Raw genomic sequence first — 21,059 nt, forward strand, 5'->3', positions numbered from 1 at the left:
CTCTTGTATGCAGGCTGAGTTAAAGCCTGATGCTTAGAAAGTCCCTGGGATGGAAATCCCTTTACATTGCAGAGCTAGCAATCTAACACCTGAAAATCAGGTAATAGGCCTGGTGACAGGCTGTTGTTGAGTGAAGTGGGATTGGGAGCCAGAACATTAATAGCATAGCTTCCTGCATTATTAGGGGGTAAAAGTGTGTGAGAGAGGATACTGACAGCCCTCCTGAAACCCTCGCTGTGGCCTGGCCATGTGAGTTCACTGACTCAGGCATAGTTTAGTAACAGATAAGAAAGGCACTAGGGAACCCTAGTCCTTCCAACATCAAGTCTATCCATAACCCATTCAAGCAAGGTGCTGACCCCTCTGCATGCACGTGTCCAAGTGTCTCATTTCCCTTGACCCATAAGCTAATGGAGGTCTTGATTGCTCATAGGCAGCTACCAGCAAATTCGCCAGCGTGCCTGGGTCTGTGCTGGCAGACGGTTTTCCACGTTCAATGAATGACTGCAGCAACATCTTTTTCAAAAGTTGACGTACCCGGGGATAATACAGACCCAGAAAAGTCATTTCCTCTGCAAAGAGTTCAAGGAGATTGGAGGCTGACTGTGGTGATGAACTGATCTGTAATCGTGACAGGCTAATATTGTCCCTGGGTGCTGCAACAGGCTCCAAGCACGAAAGAGCTCAGAAAACAATCTCTTTAAAAAAGATGAAGCACGGATAATGGTTTTATTTTGTCTGAACCAAATAGGAAATCACATCCTAAACCCTTTCAATCACATTGCAATGTCATTACCCCACTCCATCAACACTGCTCATCACCTCTGACAGCTACAAGAAGACCTCCATGATGGCATTTATTTCAGGGAAATGAATGTATCAGCTATTTGTGTGACCTCGGAGAGGAAACATTTGCAAGCTGGAAAGCGTCCACAGAAGCCATGCCTCTTGGTGGCTGTGCGGGAGTGAAGCAGACACTTAGTTGCCGGAATTGGATCCTTTTGGAAAATAGATGTATGGAAGAAAATGCCACCCCACCCTCTCATTACCACCGCTTCTCTGTTCAAGTTCTGCCTAGCCTTACGATAAATGACTCTTTCTAAAATTAGCAAATAACAAAATGAGGCTGCGTGCTCCATTCTGGAACTTCATTGACCTCTGACGTTTTTGGGGTAGGCTTTGATGTCCTCACCCCAGACTATCCCCTGCTTTGCCCCATCTGCTGTTGGGAAACCATGAGATGGTTCTGCCTGCACGTTTACCAGGGGAAGGATGACATTGTGGGCATGCTCTCCTTTTGGTTTCTTCATTCCACTCTTGACTTTTTATTTTTATTTGTTTTATTTACTGTTCTAAATGTAAAATCAAATACACCCCCATGTCCAAAATGAAGAATATAGGCAGGGTGCAGTGGCTCATGCCTGTAATCCCAGCACTTCAGGAAGTTGAGGCAGGTGGATTACCTGAGGCCAGGAGTTCGAGACCAGACCCACCTCTACTAAAAATACAAAGATTAGCCAAGTGTGGTAGTGTGTGCCTATAATCCCAGCTACTTGGGAGGTTGAGGCAGGAAGAATAGCTTGAACCCAGGAGGCAGAAGTTGCAGTAAGCTGAGATTGTGCCACTGTACTCCAGCCTGGGCAGCAGAGCAAGACTGTCTCAAAAGAAAAAAAAAGTGAAGAATATAAAATTGTGAAACTTTTTATCTTCCCAGTTCTCTCTATAAAGGGTGTTTCTAAGGTTTTCCATATCTAGAGTTTGGGAATTCACACTTTTTTTTTGAGACATGGTCTGGCTCTGTCACCCAGTCTGAGTGCAATAGCAGGATCACAGCTCACTGCAGGGTGTACCTCGTGGACTCACACTATTCTCCTGCCTTAGCCTCCCAAGTAGGTGGGACTACAGGTGTGTGCCACCACGCCTGGATAATTTTTAAACTTTTTGTAGAGATAGATCTCGCTATGTTGCCCAGGCTGATCTCAAACTCCTGGCCTTAAGTGATGCTCCCATATCAGTCCCTTATACAGCAGGGATTACAGGAATAAGCCAACGCACCCAGCCAATTAGCACGTTTAAAAACACACATGAAATGTTTCTCCTGTTCTCAAGAAGAGATGGGAATGCCAAATGCATATGGGTAACATTATAGAAAATAATGAAGTCCTAAAAGCCATAGACATAAATCAAATAAATGGTAGCTTTCAATTTATAGGGATCATATATATCTACATATTATGTGCATGAACATATGTGAATATATGCATAATGTTTATGTATACATGTACACATATATATGCACACACCTACATATAGCTAGATATTGATATATCATCTAAGCCTGAAAAATCCTCTGAGATAGGTAGTATTATTTCCACTCTACAAATGAAGCGCTGAAAGTTTTATGAGTTCAAATATGTGCCCAATGTTAAGAAATGCTGAGTGTATGATAACAGTATATTGTTGGCTAAGAACAGCCACAAGGAAAACATAGCTGCCCGCCCCTGCATTGGAAAACTACTTGGGGCATTCTAAAGTAGCAGAACAGTATATGTAATCATACACCGGTTAAAACAATTCTTTAAGCACGGGATATGTGTCCCTGCCCCCGTGGCTCCCTCGTGGACAATACTTTCTGGTTTGCCCTTGATCAGTGGTAAGCAGGCACCAGCTGCCTACCTAGTTTATCTTGGGTCTATGAGAAAACACTGAACACCTGTTTGTTAATAATAATCACCTGTTCAGAGAGAATAGCTACGTGGGTCAGAGTCTGCTCGAGGCCCTCAGCCCGGAATGCTGTCAGCCCGAGGCTCTCAGCTCGGAAAGCTCTTGGCCCCCTGCCGATAGTCCCACTCTGTTCAATCTGGGTGTCTGCTTCTTAATTCCTTCAGCACCGCCTGGGTGGGGGTCTCTACGGCTGAGCTGGTCTCAGTAGCCCAAAGTCACCTAAAACTGAGATTTCAATGCAGCTGGCCTGCCCAATAGACCTGCGTTGTTTTTGCCTGCCCAGTGTCCATCCTCTTTCATCTAGTGATGATATCTCAATTGGTCTTTTGGGAACCACCCTTTCTCCACATTGTGCAGCCTTCTGCAGACTGTCAAAGTGCCAGGCCCCGTTCTGTCCAGAAGGCAAGTAGGTGACCAAAGTCAGAGTCAGGCTAAATAGACTCTCTCTCTCCCAGGAATCTGAATGTTGAAGGGAAAGGCATAATGATGGTTGGAGTTGATTCACTTCAGTGGCTGTTGCCTGGAGAAACTGTCCATTTTGTTCCTGCCCTCCCAATCCCCATGTTGCACTGGGCCATGTCTGTCATGAAGCCCACTCCTTCAAGTTGTCCTTCCATGCTGCAAGTTTCCCACATATGCATCCCATCAACCCCTCTGCTTAGGTGGGAGTGGTGGTTGCAGGTGTGCTCTGCCCAGATCCCTGTCCGGGACCCGGATACTCACTCTCCAGCTGCCAGCAGCATTGGCTGCTGATGGCTCGCAGCTGAGTCTCTCTCAGCACTTGCCCTCAGCCACACAGAGCTTCCTCATCCAAGTTTGGACCCTCTTCTAGGGAAAGTCTGCTGGGGGACAACGGTCCAGCCCCCTTGCCTCAATCTGCAACCCTGAAGGGCCATCCCAGCTCAAAAGCGCCAACTGAGACCTCTGCTACAATTACATCACAGTTCAACTTCTCCCTCTCCCAGCCTCCTTTACTACCCTATGCACCTCCCAATGCACCTGCTGCATGCAGATTTCCGTAGCAGACTCAGCAAACTTGACTAAGACACTAGACCTGACTAGATGTCTAAGGTTTGCAGCCAAAGACCTTTAATTGATTCAGCCAGGTCTGTGTACCTCTGTATTAATTTACTAGGCTGCCATAACAAAGTACCACAGACTGGGTGGTTTAAACAACAGAAATTTATGTGCCCACAGTTCTGGAGGCTAGATGCCTGAAGATTAAGGTGGCAGCAGGATCTACAAGCCTCTGTCCTTGGTTTGTAGAGAGCTGTCTTCTCCCTGTGTCTTCACACGGTCTTCTCTTTGTACACACCTGTATCCTAATTACTTCTTCCTACGACACCAGTATACTCGATCAGGATCCACATTTGTAACCTCATTTTAACTTCACTGCATCTTTAAAGACTGTCTCTAAATACAGTCATTTTCTGAGGTTAGGACTTCAACATATGAATGAGGGTTGGGAGGCAGAGAGCATGATCTGGCCCATAACAACGTCCAAAGGTTGAACTCCTTCCCCAACAACTCCCTGAGGTTTAGCATTACATGGTTCAGTATCTGCGCTGTGACCAGGTGAGTCTGAATGCTTGAATCTCTCAGTGCTTATCTATCTTCGTTGGCAAACTGGATATACTGCAATATGTAACTCTAAGGTGTAATGCATAATAAAAGTGACACACAGGATATATCAAATAGAAAGTGGAATTAAGATGGACTCATTTTAAGTGGAAAGGAAATTTTCTGCCTTCTTTTTAAGATGCAGCCAAGATATCAAGTCACTGGGGGAAGATGGATGATTCAGTGGGGCCAGGATAACCAGAAGTCATGTTAAAATACATCAGGTTGGAGCCTCTTCATAATTATTATTACCACAAAAAGAAAACCATAAGGGAATTTATTTTATAATGTTGAGATGGGAAGTGCCTTCCTAAACATGTCACAAAACCCATAAGTGGGAGTTTTTAAAAGGGATAAATGCAACCACACGACAAAAAATCACCATGGAAATCCTGAGTGATGTGCAGCTGATTAAGACTGGAGAGAAAGCGACCACCAGTGAAGCCATGCTGCTGAAGGTACTGACATGCTTCGCTTCTCCTTCTCCTTCAGCTGATCACCCAGCAGGTGTTTGCCAATGGCAACATCTGCCACCCAAAGTGCTTGACATTACAGAGGAAACCACTCTCTCTTCCTGGAGGGTGTCCGCCATGTTGCCATCATGTGCGTGCCCACCTGTGACATCAGTTCCTCATTCTATCATCAGTGGGTACAAGCAGGTCCTGGCTTTGTCTGTGGAGACTGAGTTCACCTTCCGCCTGGTGAGAAGGTCAAGGTCTTCTTGGCTGATCCAGCTGCGTTTGTGATTGCTTACCCAGCCAAGGTTGAAGCAAAGATAGGGCTGGAGGAGTTGAATAAGGATGTAGGATGTGGTGTTTTTGACTAATCACTAAAGACCAACCAACTCAGTCAGCTTTATTTATGAAACAAGAAAATAAAGTTTTATTTATTTATTTTTGAGACAGACTTATGCTCTGTCACCCAGGCTGGGGTGCAGTGGTTCTATCTTGGCTCACTGCAGTCTCTGCCTCCCAGGTTCAAATGATTCTTGTGCCTCAACCTCCCAAGTAGCTGGGATTACAGGTTTGGGTCACCATACCAGGCTAATTTTTATATTTCGGTAGAGCTGTTGGCCAGGCTGGTTTCGAACTTCTGACCTCAAGTGATCCGCCCGCCTCAGCCTCCCAAAGAGCTGGTATTACAGGCCCAAGCCACTGTGCCCAGCCAGTTTACTTCTTTAAACAACAGAAATCTAGAAACAATAACACAAAAAGCAGCCAAAACTGTGGGAAAAATTATAACAGATATCACAGAAAATGCTACTTTTCCAGATTTATAAATTATTTCTACAGAGTAACAAGAAAATAATTCAATGAACAAATGGGCAAGTGATGAAAGCGATTCAGAGATAAGGAAATACAAACGGTTCCTAGACATTCGAGAAAATACTCAACTTCACTAAAAAGTAAGAGGAAGTCCTATTAAGTCACATTAAGACCATCTGGGATACCACATTTCAACCCTCATACTGGTAAAGATTAAAAAAAGTATAAATACAATTTGGACTCTCGAGGTTGTGGGGAAACAGGCATTCTCTTATAATCTTGGTACCTTGTCAATGGATGGCAACTGGTAATAATATCCATGAAAATTAAAAGGCACATACCCTGTAACCCAGAAATTCTATGGACCGCCTCCAACACACAGTGTGAAATGTTACACTCAAGGCCAGGTGCAGGGGCTTATGCCTGTAGTCCCAGCACTTTGGGAGGCCGAGACAGGCGGATCCCTTACATCAGTAGTTCGAGACCAGCCTGGCCAACATGGTGAAACCCCCTTGCTACCTAAAAATACAAATAATTAGCCAAGTGTGGTGGCCCACACCTGTAGTCCCAGCTGCGCAGAAGGCCAAGGCAGGAGAATCACTTGAACTTTGGAAGTGGAGGTTGCAGTGAGCTGAGATCATGACACTGCACTCCAGCCTGGGCAACAGAGCAAGACTCTGACTCAAAAAAAAAAAAAAAAAGAAAAGAAAAGAAAAAAGAAAAATGTTGCACTCACTCAATGAAAACCTACTTCAGCACTTTAGGTAAGAACAAAAGATAGGCAACAATTATGGCACAGAAACTAATTGTTATACCCCAATATTCATTCTCTCCTCCTTCCTTCTTAATAGAGTCCCAAATTTTTAACAAGTTTCCTGGATTGTGACTACATTTTCTATCTTCCCTTGTATGTTTTATAAAGTAAATATAACTGAAAGTTGGGAGTTGTCCTTCTCATGAGGGAACATGTTGGTTTTTCCTCTGGCTGGAATGCAGAAGTGAAGCCTGGAGCTTAAGCAGCCATCTTCCAACACGAGAAGAAAGGCCTCCACTAAGAACAGAAGAACAACGAGACAGAAATTCAGTTTCAGAGACTGCAGCTGCCCATAGCATCCCTGAGACACCCAACTCTGCTCATTTTTTACGCAAAATAAACTTCTATCTTCTTTTTTTTTTTTTTAGACAGAGTCTCATACTGTCGCCCAAGCTGGAATGCAGTGGTGGTGTGATCCCAGCTCACTGCAACCTCTGCCTCCCAGGTTCAAGCATTGTCCTGCCTCAGCCTCCTGAGTAGCTGGGATTACAAGTGTGTACCACCATGCCTGGCTAATTTTGGTACTTTTAGTAGAGATGGGGTTTCATCATGTTGGCCAGTCTGGTCTCGAATTCCCGACATCAAGTGACCTGCCCGTCTCAGCTTCCCAAAGTGCTGGGATTATAGGCATGAGCCACTGTGCCCAACCTGAACTTCCATCTTCTTTAAACCACTAAATCATTATTTTAGATACTTAAAAGTTTTTGATCAATCATGGTAGGTACACAACATTGAACATTACACAACTCTTAAAAAGAATGAGTCAAATCTACTGAGGTCTAAGTGTAGAATACCCGTATACCTCAGTAGTGAAATGAAATACTTTGCAAGACATTGATATAATGAAATGAAATGCTTTACAAGGTATTGATTTCATGTGAAACACATTTCTAAAAGGTTGTTATTGCTTGTTACATTTGTACAAAGAATACAAATATCGAGATGGTATGTTTGTAAGCAGATAAAATCTCTTTCTGGAATGGCACAAGACACTGGTAACGAGTTGCCTCTTGGCAAGAGAGCTGGAGAGCTAGGGAAGGGAATGGAGAGACGCTGCCAGCTCTAGAACGCTTTGTACCTTTTTGTCCTTTTGCATCTATTATTTAAAGTAAATAATAAAGTTAAAAAAATTAAAAGATGCAGCTGAAATGTCCAGTATGTTTGCTTGTTTGGGAATGAGACAGAAATAGTTTAGGGGCTGAGGCAGGGAAGGAGGGACATAAGTAATGTTTAGGAGGTGGCACGTTTCACAGCCTCCTTGCGGATAGCATCCTATTGGCACCAGCAGGTGAGAGAGGCTGATGCAAATGAATGAGGCATTAGGAATGAAATCCTGAAAGTAGCAACAGGCAGAGAGGAATTTGTATGACAAATCTGAGAAGACCAGGTTCTGACTATGAATGTTCCTGCCTGAGACAGAAAAATCAGCAGTGGTTACTTCTAGAGAATTGCAGTGTGTGGTCATGTGCATATTGAGGACTGAGTAGGAAAGCAGTTGAATTTTCTAGCAAGTCACTGAGAGATGATTTGTTTACTGAAATGAAGCATTTTTTTTCTTCTCCAGCCTAGCAGTTTATATATGTATACATACATATTTATTTTTATGGGGACACCCCAATGGATTTCCATGATAGATATATTTTTGAAGGTAGAAGCTGGAAGGGTGTTTCATCTTCTTGGTACAGAAAACACACCTAAACAAGGGCGATTAGAGGAAGGTGGTTGAGTGTTTTAAAGGTGCCAAAAAGAAGTGAGCAGCCATAACTTCCAGGCATACCTTGTAGGACACCGGCAGGTGTGAATCAGGAGTTTTGCCTTTGAGTGTTAGAGAAATTGGCATCAATACTGCTTAAGGTATAGATAACTAATTAATTTGACTGAATAAGTAAAAGTAACTCTAGTTATGAATGTTAATATGAACTGCCTAATTAATATGAGCCAAGTTGCTCTCATATAGTTAGATATTTAAGACTGATCTTACATCTTCTCTGAAGATGGCAATAAAATCTATGAACATGTTATGCAGCTTCAAAAATCTTTGCACACCTGGTAAAATGACTTTGAAAAACTGGCAATCCCAACTGCTGGTGAGCCTATGGAGAAGGAAGTTCTTGTACATTGCTGGTGGAAATGCAAAATGGTACACCTATTCCAGGGAATGTTTTTGCTTTTCTTTTTTTTTTTTTAAATTAAACATGTACTTGGCATAGACCAAGAAATTCGACTTCCTTGGTTTTTGCCCAGAAGAAATGAAAAGTTAGGTTCAAACAAAACCCTATATGTGAATGTTTGTAGTGGCTTTATTCATAATTGTCAAAAATTGGAAACACCCAAATGTCCTTTAACTTGTGAATGGATATACAGACTGTGGTATAGTTAAATACTACTCAGTAATAAAAGGAACTATTGAAACATAGATGAATCTCAAATGTATTCTACCAAGTGAAAGAAGTCAGACTCAAAATATATTCTGCAAAAGACCAACTGTAGGAACAGAAAGTAGATTACTGGTTGGCAGGGGCTGGGGAAGATTTACTACAAAGGGGCATAGGGACATTTTGGGGTGATGATACTGTTCTACGTTTTTACTATATTGGTAGCTACACAAATGTATGCATTTGTTAAAACTCATAAAACTTCACACTAAGAACTCTGAATATAACTATCTGAAACTGACATGCCAATACACCTGACTAAAACAAAAAGTCCATACTTCCAGGGAGCTTTCTAGGAAGGTAGAAACATTCTGAATCTCATCTGGGTGGTGGTTACATGGGTATATACATATGAAATAATTCATTCAGTTGAACATTTAATATTTGTACACTTTATGTACATCACTGAATGTATTTCATATCTTATTTTAAAAAATAAATAATGAAAAAAAGTCTCGGTGTACCTTATTCTAGCAACAAAAAACAAAAGTGGGGAGAGAGAGAGAGAGACAGAGAGAGAGTGTGTGAGGAAGAGAAAATAGAATGCTGAGAAAAAGGATCAAATGACTGTCTATAGCCCTGTTGGGATGGAGAGGAGACCTTGAGTATGGTGCTTGACAATGGCAGGAAGAAAGGCTGTGGCCACCAAAGACAAATGTCACCAAAGTTGAGGTAGGAGGCAGGACTCAATTCCAGAGGTGGGGCTGGGGCATGACCAAATTAAGGACCAGCTTTCCATAAGACACACCCATCAGTGTGCCATGGTAACATCCAGAAGTTATCACCCCTTTCCATGGCAATAACCCAACAACCCAGAATTTACCACACTTTCCTAGACATTTCTGCATATACCACCCCTTAATTTGCACATAATTAAAAATGTGTATAAATATGAGTCAGAACTGTCTCTGAGCTGCTACTCTGGGCACAGTGCCTATTGGGAATCTCTGCTCCACAAGGAGCAGTGCCTCTGCTACCACTGTACACTGCCACTTCAGTAATAATTACAATCTACTACCACCAGCTCACCCTTGAATTCTTTCCTGGGTGAAGCCAAGAACCCTCCTGGGCTAAGACCCAATTTTGAAGCTTTCCTGTGCTGCATCAATGTTGCAGTCTTGCTTATGGCTGACCCTTTGTATCAACATATACTTGTTTCTTTCCCTATCTCTTTATTCAGTTCTGCTTCTGACAGCTGCATTTCCATTTCTAGTGATTTCTCCAACACATCTCTGCTGAGAAGGAGGGGCTGAAGGAAAAGGCCTGAGCTATAAGGACACAGATATCAGGGTTTAGAGCTTGGCTCTAGAAGTCACATGATCTTCAACAAACTTCTCCATGTATTTTCATCTGGTGTATTTCTTCTCTATGAGTCTTCATGTATACAGAAGTCTTAGTATCTCAGGGATCTTCAGAAGCATTACATACCTCTCAGCAATGACTTTGGAACACCCCGTTTCGTACTGATGCTCCTTTTAGAGCATTTGAACGATTTTTGTAGCATAATTTTTGGAGCAGTAACAGAGAACCATAAGAACTCATTGGCCTCATTATCAAGTCATCTGCACAGGGCCAATTGATTTGAATGATATCAATTCTCTTAGTCTTTCCCTGGAGTGCAGTGGGGCAGAGTCCTGCTTGCTTATTTTACACAGAAGAAAAATTGCTGCAGCTCCTAGGCACCCTAGCTTTATTCCTGGAAATACGAGGAAGTACAAAGCTATGGCCATCCCTACTGGCAATCTACTGTATTCCCATGTGAGCATGGTGAACTCCCCTTAACGTGGATTGTAGGAGCACCTCCCTAACTGACTGCTGAGGTCTCGGGGAAAGGAAACTTGAACACCATCTGGAATATAGATTTTTTTTTTTTTTTTTTTTTTTGGTTGCAGGGGAATGGTGAACAGGCAGATAGAGTTCATTTCCAGATTGTTATTCACTCCAAGCTTTTCAGATTCAGTGTCTCTGGGGTGTGTATTGTTGAGCATCTTTACAGTTCGGCCTGCTGCCATCAAACCCTGGACTTTATCCCAGAACTACAAATGAGATCTCAGCCCCAGAGTTGTCTGTCATGAGCCTCAGGGCCTGCTTTGCTGTGACTGGACACTCTGCCATCTGTCTGTCAGCTTTGAAGCGCTTCCCTCTTTTGTCCCTGGAATGCAATTAAACAAGTTACTCGGAGCTGTGCCTTCAGTAATCTTACTGGGGGTTTACACAGTCATAGAGTGGGTTAACAGGGTAAAGGTTTAATCGGTGAGTTGGATGAGGAAAATATTTTGTTTCTTGGCTTAGTTTTGCATGGTAGCATTTACCTCATGTAAAGAGAGTGCAAGTTACTATCCTGCCATCTTCTATACTGTATTGAATTACCAATATAATTGTAATCAGCACTTCTGGAAAGTGCTGATGGCCTATTTTGTACTTGTTTGTGTTAATCAATGTTAATTACAAAGCAAGCACAGGGGTTAATGAATTATAATGGGCTTAATTAAGCTTGACAGTTACAAATGACATAACCTTTATGTTATGGCCTGGTTAAAGTAACAAAAAAAAGGGACAAAATAGGCCAGAAAATCATCACGTAGGAATCCATATTCACATACTGATCACCTACAGGAACAGAGTGGTGTAATGAATTTATTGGTTTTGCTAATTGTCAAGTTAAATTTTTACCACACTTGTACTCCTGGAAGTATAGGGAACTGCTTTTTTAGGCCTGCTTTTTACCCTCAAAGAAACTGTAATTTTATTGGAAGAGAGACAAGTTTTAAAATGCTCCAGTGAGTCACAGGTGAGTGGTGCCTACCATGTTACAAAGCATTTGGAAGAGACTGCGATCAGTGGGTTGGTGCAGTGGAGGAAGACTAGGGAAGGTAGAACTCAAAGAAGGAACCTGACGGAGGAAAGGAGGAGAGAAGTAGGCATTCTTACTAGATGCACGGTGGAGCAAAGGTTTGGGGACAGGAGTGCAAATACTGTGCTCAGAGAGCATGCATGCTTCTGTGACTCTGCTTCATTGATTTAAGTGCACAGAGGGGTGAGGAAAGTGCTGTCCACAGTCAGACTACCTGGTCTGAGCCTCTGGCGCCCAACTACAGCTGCAAAAGCCCTTGAGCAGGGCCTTTTCTCATTAGATAAGATAGGATGTGTTTGGACGCAGGCAGTAACACACACACACCCTAAATAGGATGGCTTCCATGACAATCATCCCTTCACTGCTCCTAAGTTTACAGGTCAGCTTGGTGGTTCTGCTGGTCTGTACTGGCTCAGACATTCTGGGCTGTTCTCACTCTTACATCTGATGACTTGGTGGAGGTTGGCGGATTTGAGGTGGCCCCACTCACATGTCTGGTGACTGGCTGGCTATTGGTTGCAGTGCTGGATTTGACTGGGACACACCATCGTTCAGCAGGCCAGCTTGGGCTTGCTTACATGACAGCAACAAGTTTCCTAGAGCCAGAGTTAGGAAGCACGCAAGGCATGGGAAGCCAAGGCTTAGAAACAATATGAAGCCAATTCTGCTGCATTCTGTGTGCCAAGGCAAGTTCCAGGGTCAGTCATATTGAAGAGGTGGAAAAAGAGATTCCACTTCCCATTGAGGGGAGCTGCAAAATGACACTGCAAGGTGTGAGTCCAGGAAAGAGAAGCATTTACGACTATTTTTAAGCTTCGCACTGTGCTTCAGGTAAAGAGGCTTTCTCACAATTCCAGAAGCAGGACTTGCTTTTCCAACATGAAACATTTGTTCAAGGAAGTTCCTCTCCAAGACGGATCTCCAAAACTAATTCATCCATGAAACTTTCCCTATCCCTTCAAATAAATATGGTTTCTCACTCTTCAGAAGTTAAAATGAGGCCACAGACTCTACAAAGTCTACCAGTTATGAGCTATTTGTGACCAAATATATAGTTTTTTTAATATATATATAGTTGCATACAGTTATATGCAATTGAAAACAATCTTTTTCATTTTAGTATATAAAATGACTATGATTTAGGGTGATAGCTTCTATTAAATTGAATCTACTGTGATTTCTTTATTCACTTTTGCTGTAAAAGAAAGCCAGTATTCATGGCTACCTGACTAAAGCTTTACTAAAATTACTAAGTATGATTTTTGTGATTAGCTCGGGTTTTCTCTCTGGCCCCAAAGTATACTTTTTCAAATTATCCCTGCTTTTAATGTTTAGTATTTTAGACGATTCTAAATATACTTTAAATTTTGTGACTTAGAAAATGAAAATGGTAGGCTGGGCACGGTGGCTCATGCCTGTAATCCCAGCATTTTGGGAGGCCGAAGCAGGGGAATCACTTGAGGCCGGGAGTTTGAGACCAGCCTGGAATACATGGTGAAACCCCAGCTCTACTAAAAATACAAAAATTAGGCGCCTGTAATCTCAGTGGCTCGGAACGCTGAGGCAGGAGAATTGCTTGAACCTGGGAGTTGGAGGTTGCAGTGAGCTGCGATTGCACCGCTGTACTGCAGCCTGGGCAACAGAGCAAGACTCTGTCTCAAAAAAAAAATGGTGTTGGTTTTGAACTTGGTATCTATGATTTCTGTCTCTGGTACTATTATTTATTATACATTCATTTGAAAACCAGGAAAACACTTGTTTTTCTCATTGTCTCACCACATAGCTCTTAAATTTAATGTAAGTCCCTTGGTGTAAGGCATTCCTGTAGGAGATATTAAGTGTACCATGTGATATAATGCTTATGGTCAGTACAAGAAAACAGATGGGTTTATGAGGTGTCAGTTGTATCCTTTGTCCCAATTTAAGTGTGGCAGTCTGATGTTCGTCAGGATTTTTTAAAAGTCAAGTTATAAAGAAAAAGCATAGCTCATAGGAATACAGTATTTTTCTTCTGATAACAGTATTCCCTGACGATTTAAATATTTTGAGATGGAGTGAACATTCTATTACAGTGCTACTTCACTTCAAAATGAAGAAGTTAAGACTCAGAGAGTTTAAATCATTCAAAAGTTTTCAGCAATTAAAAAAGTTTATAAAAAAGGGATTTAAAAAAGATTTTAAAAAAAGTTTTAAAAAAGAGATTGCTAAACATCAGAAAAAAACTTCAACAACAAATGAAGACCAAAATAAACTACTTCAAAACAAACCAAACAACCACATCCCCCCCCCCCCCCCCACAGCCATGCACACATGCATCTTGGTGATAGGGTTATACTCTATTTGAGACCATTTGGGTTTTAATCCAGGTCTCCGAATTTTCTCTTCTCCTTCCCATCACAATTCAGCCTTCTTAGAAAATAAAAATGTCGGCCCGGCACGGCGGCTTATGCCTGTAATCCCAGCACTTTGGGACGCCGAGGAGGGTGGATCACGAGGTCAGGAGTTCAAGACCCAGCCTGGCCAACATGGTGAAACCCTGTCTCTACTAAAAATACAAAAATTAGCCGGGCATGGTGGTGCATGCCTGTAATCCCAGCTACTTGGGAGGCTGAGGCAGGAGAATAGCTTGAAACTGGAAGGTGGAGGTTGCAGTCAGCTGAGATTGCACCACTGCACTCCAGTCTGGGCAACAAGAGCAAAACTCCATCTCAAAAAAAAAAAAAAAAAAAAAGTCTTTTATCCATCCAACTGAATTTTAAAATAATAGATTCTTAAACCTTTTTTTGGTTGTTTGGTGAAAAGAACATTTTCAGGATAACATTTTAAATGCATAAAATAAAATAAATGGGATTACAAGGAAAATCAATTATATGAACTATAACTATCAAAGTATTAGAAAATAAATGTGATCTTAGGTTTGTTATTTAGTGGCTCCCCTGAGTACCCACTCCCTCCTGTTGGGAGGCCCCACCCACATTGACTGGGCGTGGCCATGTGACCGCCTTTGGTCAATGGAAGGTCAGCAAAGGTGAGTCCAACAAAGGCTATGCGCACTTCTGGAGAGGTGGCTTGCCGCCGCAAGAAACCTGGAACCTGGTTTAAACTTTTTGAGGATGAAAAAGCAAAATGCACCAACTTTTCCTCACCCCAACTGAGCCGAGACCCCAGCCACATAGGTCTGGTGACACCAGCAACCGATAGAATTGAGAGAAATAACCGGTTTTTAAGCTTCCACAGTTTTGGTCATTATTTTTATGCATCAGCACATGACTGATATGGATTCCTGAATTCTATTACTGACCTTTTAGGCCCCGGATTTTGAGCTCCCCCCTCCTTTTTTTTTTTTTAATTTGAGATGGTGTCTCACTCTGTCACCCAGATTGGAGTACACTGCAACCTCCATCTCGCAGGCGCAAGCGATTGTTCCCATCTCAGCTTCCTGAGTAGCTGAGACTACAAGCACACACCACCATGCCCGGCTAATTTTTTTTTCTTTTTTTCGTAGAGACAGGGTTTCACCGTGTTACCCAGGCTGGTCTCGAACTCCTGAAGTCTGGCGATCCATCCTCCTTGGCCTCCCAAAGTGCTGGGTTTACAGGCATGAGCCACCGTGCCTGGCCTAGAGCTCCTGTGACTGTTTTTCACTATCAGTATTTTAAAGCTCTCACAGTTTGCTTAGAGGTCATCTATCCCCTGGCTCCTTGCAGAGAGGGTGCAGCAGCAGCAGCTTCACTCCCAGAGCGTGCTGGAAATGACAAGTCTCAGGCTTCCCTTCTGATCTGCCCATCAGAAGCTGCAGTTTCACAAGACCGCCAGGTGATTTCTATAAACATTCAAGTTTGCAAAGCCCTTTAAAGCAGGCACACTAAAGTTTGAGAAGACGAGCAAACCCCTTATCTTATAATAATCTTCCCTTTCAGAAACTTCCTTTACACTCCAATAGAAATACTTTCTGATAATAAAATGCCCGTTCCGTCCCGTCTGCGATGATGAAGGCTTGTTGCTTCCTATTCAAAAGCTCCAGGCATGCTGTTTGTCGTCTAAAGTGTCTGCCGAGTTGCGATGGTCTGTTTTGTGTTAGACGGCAAAGTCGTGGATAGACTGGGGGCTTATAAACGTGTAGGTTGTTGGAATTACATTAACCAATGAATGAGCAAAACCTCTTAAACCACCGACCAATAAAACCCCGATACAGAAAATCGCTGTCATGAGTAAGCTAGCACTCCTGAAAAGTTTGAATACTGCTGTCCTTATGAACTGGCCTGGCGTCCGCGCGCCGTGTCCCCCAGGTGGCGGTCTCTCCACCCGGCCCCCACTCCGCGCCTTGGGCCCGCGCAGTTTGTCCCCACGCAGCTCCCATATAAGGCGGGCCCCGCCCTTGCCCCGGGCAGCTAGGGCGCCGCGCTGGCTCCCTGGCGGCTTCTCAAACCAACCCGCCGCTACTGCGCATGCTTGGCCCACTCGCCTGTTCCTTAATGCCCTGCTCCGGTTTTTCCTGCTACCCGTTGGTCAAATTCGCACCCAGATCTGCTCCAAGATCTGCTCCAGACAGACGGAAAACCTAGTGATTTCCATGCTCTAGAAACAAAGGGGTGCTATGATTCCGTGCTGGCCCTAGGATTCCAGGGAAGGTGATGAAGATAATTATTTGTATAAGCGGGTTGTGTATTTGCAGACATCATCTCACTTAATACATTCACCAACTCCATGCCGTTTTTCCTGATTTGCAGATGAGGCAAGAAGCCTCAGAGGCGCCCAGTAATTCAGAATGGAGGGCCGACAAGGCTAGTTTTGGAGCTAGGACTTAAAAAAAGGAGCTCCGCCTCCATTCGAGTCCCCCAATATAGCTTGGCTTCCTGGAGGTTCTGCTCCTGATGGGCTTCTGGGTGTATGTAAACGAATTCACGGATGCCTGATTCACTGAATGAACGGATTTGCATTCTACACAGGAGGGGAGGTGGAGCTCACTTCTACCAGAGGCCCTAAGCCTTAAGATACCAGTTGCCCTGCCTTTAACTCCCTTATGAATAAAAGTAAAAATTACCAAAGTGTAACAAAAGTGCAAAACAAGTCCAAATAAGATTTGATTCCAGCCAATATAACGACATTCCCGCACACATTTACAACATCCAGTACCCTATTAATTTTCGTTTCTCAATATCCTGAGTTAAAGGGGTCCAAAACATACGCTTGGACCTTCTTACGGTAGCAGAGAAGGCCCTAGCGGAGTTCGCCACTAACAAGCTGTGATTATCTCTGAGCCGAGCCTCAGTTTGTTCGTGTGTAAAATGGATGAGTTAACTCATGCTTGTCTGGGTGAAGCCAGGTCCTTGTTAAGGGCTGAAAAGCTGGTTTTGGTCATCTGACCCCAGGATTGTGATCCTTGCCTCTGGCTTTAAATTGCTGGGACCCTCTTCTCTCCAGTTTTTCAGGCTATGAGAATGAGTTCTAGTTTTCCTGAAATCATCTGCCCCTGGTCGCCTTTCGTAACCTCTGCGCCACGGTCCACAACGTGGCCTTTCCAGATTTGGCGACCACGGAGGCGGCACCCAGGCTCTGCGGCCCCGCCCCTCTGCGCCGCCCGGCCGCCGCCAAACCGCGGCGCGCGGATCACGCGGGCCGGAGCTGCTCTGGGCATGCTCAGTGGCCTGGCAGGTGGGGCCGCCGCGGAACTCCAGGTCCGGCCCGAGGCAGAGGGGCGGAGGCGAGAGGGAAGTGGGCGGGAGCCGCCATCTGAGTAGCCCGAGTCGCCGGCGGCCGCGGAGTTCTGGGCTGGTGGGACCCCGCGCGGGCTAGGTCGGGATGAGCAATGGCATCGGTCAAGGTGGCCGTGAGGGTCCGGCCCCTGAATCGCAGGTGAGTGGGGCCGCCCGCGCCCCGCCCCCTCGTCGCGCTCCCACCCAGAGGGAGCCTGTTTCCAGCTCCCCCAAAGCCAGCCTGGACTTAAAAGTGTCACTGGCTGTTCCCTGGCCCACCGGGCCCAGGCTGTGGCCTCTGGGGGCCTGGAGGACTTCGTGCACTGCTGTCCCGTTCACATTGCCCTGGAGGGGACCCTGGTGGTAAAGGAGAAGATTCTGTAAACTCTCTCCCTCCTATTTACTTGAGATTTTCTTGTTCTCCTTTTAAAAAAGCATCAAGGGAACACTTCCGTGAAGATGTGAAATAGTTGGGGGAAAGGTGAGAGTGCTGAGGGGGGCATCACGAGCTGTCAGGCGAACCCCTAATTTCTACCAACTCAGAAGTTCTCTTAATAACTAACCATGCTACTTTTTAATCTTTTAGTTAGAGATGATTTTGATTCCCTGGATGTCTAATCGATAACATAGCAGTTCCTAACTTCATGTTAGAGAGTGGATGGGAAAACTTTGACAAAGTCCTGACTCCTAGGAAAAAGTCAAGGACGCTTTTTACACGTGTTTGGAAATACGCTGATGCTGAGAGAGGAAGCGTGTTACACACATAATTTAATCTTGTTATATATTTCTACAAAGTAATGCTTTTCAGAATCCTTCTCTTCATTCACTGAAAAATACTCTGTGCTTCCTTTTCAGTGACCTCTTTTTAATCAGTTTAGAAAGATTCTTTGGAAAAGTTACTTTTTAAAATGGGTTTGACCTGAAAGAATAGAGTAGACCTAAATGGGATGTGTCCTCCGAGTTGACGGGCACAGTTCACACAGAGCCACTTGATTTTATTGACTTCTCGACCGAGTTGGTGGATATTTGACTTACCGTGATATGACATGGCCTTTTTGCTTTTGTCGTATCAGCTTGTGGAGGTTAACGTTCGGTAGTTTGGATGCCTGACTGGGGCATCTGAAGACCATAAAATCAAAAGATTTCCAGAACCTTATTTGACTCATCTGAATCTGTTTTTTTCTCTTGGCAAGTAGGGAATCATTATCTTGGTTTGTAATCACTAAAACCCAATGTTTCTAAAATCTGCTTTTTTGTGACTTTTGAGTTATTTCTAAAGCTGTTCAGAGTAAGGGTTTGACTTTTTTGCTCTAAGGGAATATTTATGTTTCTGTGTACATTCAATCATAGATGAACTTTAGAAAGATTTTTCTTTATTATGAATTTTCATGTGTATAGAAGTTCTTTTTCTTCTTTGGAATAATATGAGCACATGCTAGAAAATTGTCCTGTGTAACTTTAGAAAGTATTTATAAAGCACCTACTAAACACATAGAATTGTGCTGGGTGCTGTCTGGGATACAAGGGGAATGAGGCCTGGTGAGCCAGTGATCTGTTGAGAAAGGGATTATGTATTGGCTTGAGTCTTCTTAAATATTGGACCTGCTGGGACAGGACCTGTGAGTTCAGTGTCTTGCCAGGTTAGGCCTGGAGCCCAGGTACTTGAAGGAGGCAGATTCACGTGATGTTATTTATATTCCCAGTAGAGAACTCTGGCAGTGTCAAGATTGACGTAAGAGGCAAGTGATCAGCAGTCTGAGCCAGAGGTAGAAATGGGAAGGCAGGATAGATATACGAAGACTATTCACTGGCAGAATTGGCAGGATCTGGATGAGAAGAAGGGGGAAGGATGTGAGTGTAGAGTTGTTAACTGAGGTTTGATACTCAAGGAGGTGAACCAGATTTGAGGAAGGTGGACAGTGAAGTTGGTGTATTCTCTCTTGGATGTGGAGAATTAACGTGAGATGCAGTAAGTGTCAAGTATAAGCACAGATTAAGTGCTTCAAACCTGTTGACCTGGTTCATTATCTGAAGTATGGGAAGGACATCCATCCCTCTGCTAGAGGTGTTCAGCAGAAAGTCGAAAACGTGGGTTTAGGTCTCAGGTGATTTGAGGATCAACATTTGGAAGTCTTTTGCACATAAACCACAACTTGAGGATGTTAGGTGAGAAGAAAAGGAAGGCAGGGATTGGACATTGGGATATGCCCATCTTTAGGATTTAGGGAGAAGATTGGCCTGCAGTCCATGGAGGAGAACCATCACAGCAAACGGTCATGGCAGGGAAGGGAGAAGAGAATCCTGAAGGAGTTGGTGGTTGTTGGTCCCATATATTGCCAGGATGATGAGAATAAGATATGGTGTCCTTGGTCTTGAAGACAAGGCTACTTGATAACCTTCCCAACAGTACTTTCAAAGAGACTCAATGATTCAGAAATTGGCAGTGAGTAGAAAGAGATATATTAATGGGCAACTGAATATACTTGACCTAATTTATAAGGAAAGACATGCATATTACAATGGTGATAAAATGCCATTTTTTAAACCAGTGAGATTGATAAATATGAACTGAGCATCAATTGCTGGTACAGGGGTGATGAAAGAGACACCTCTGCATTGGTCATGGAAGCATAAAGGATCAAAACATCTGAAAATTTCATATTGGGAAATTCGACAGTAGCTGTCAAGATTAGAAATCTTTATACATAAGCAGAAAATGCTTCCCTTAAAAAAATTGGAAGTCTATAAACTCTTTCATCTGACCATTTCATTTCTTGTTTTTCCAATTTCTAATTTGTATTATATGGATTATATTTCTGTCTACAAATATATATGTGTAAAGATGATGATTTTTGCATCATCATCAATAACAAAAAAGCATAAATGACCTGAATATACAAAAATGGTCCCTTTTTTGTTATTGATGATGATGCAAAAATCATCATTGGCCTAAATCATGGCCTAAATCATTTGGTGGAAAGTTATGCAGCTCTTAGAAAGAGGGTGTTGATCTTAAAAGAGTTCCAAGGTAGAGGATTGAGAAAAGCAAGATAGTACAGTGGAGGAAAGTTGTGTGTATGTGTGTGTTAACAAATGTACACACACACACAGATTCGTCTGTATATAACAATTTATAAGAAACCTAACACTGATACCTCTAAAGAGGAGGACTGATAATGAATCCATTAGGCGAAGATGAAAGGCATTTTTTTTTAACTGTTTGAATTTTTACTTTTCTCATGCATAGTTTTATAATTAATTCTTCGAATTAATTATTAACCCAGCAGTGCTTGTTTAGGTAATTAAAAAAAAAATCTCTTAGAAACTTTATTGGCACCGGAGAAGTTTCAGTCGGTTGTGAGGAGGATTGAAGGAAATGTTTGATTTTTTTTTTAATGTTAATTTTTAGAGTGGTGGAGCTTCAGGCAAAGGGAAAGCAACCAGCAGAAAAACAAGTCCCAGAGTGATTGGAAAGTAAGGACTGCTGGTGGTGGAGTACTGAATTTGACTGAGTTTCTCAACTAGGGGCCTTTGCGGTAATCAGTCTGCCTTGTAAGGAATATGAGTGCTTGATTCAGGACAAGATGTGATGAGTTTATTTTTATTGTCTTATGGCTCTCAATTATGTGGCAGTAATACTCATTTCAAATG

At 43.2% G+C, this 21,059-nt stretch overlaps 1 protein-coding gene across 7 annotated transcripts in view; it reads left to right on the forward strand.

The window, feature by feature from the left end:
* Nucleotides 1-17,348: 17,348 nt before the first annotated feature.
* The window catches only part of KIF16B (kinesin family member 16B), a 300,381-nt gene continuing 296,670 nt past the window's right edge, over nt 17,349-21,059 (forward strand). For 4 of the 7 annotated variants that reach the window (XM_064377627.1, XM_064377706.1, XM_064377528.1 and 1 more), the window contains exon 1: nt 17,349-17,568. In XM_064377627.1, the coding sequence (XP_064233697.1) occupies nt 17,522-17,568 (47 nt within the window). In that variant the 5' untranslated portion in view covers nt 17,349-17,521. The remainder of the gene's footprint in view (nt 17,569-21,059) is intronic. The other 3 variants (XM_064377592.1, XM_064377671.1, XM_064377481.1) reach the window with 1 other exon arrangement.

This window comes from Aotus nancymaae, unplaced genomic scaffold (assembly GCF_030222135.1).
Source record: "Aotus nancymaae isolate 86718 unplaced genomic scaffold, 86718_ANA_hifiasm-v0.15.2.pri h1tg000001l, whole genome shotgun sequence".
Taxonomy (NCBI): Eukaryota; Metazoa; Chordata; class Mammalia; order Primates; family Aotidae; genus Aotus; species Aotus nancymaae.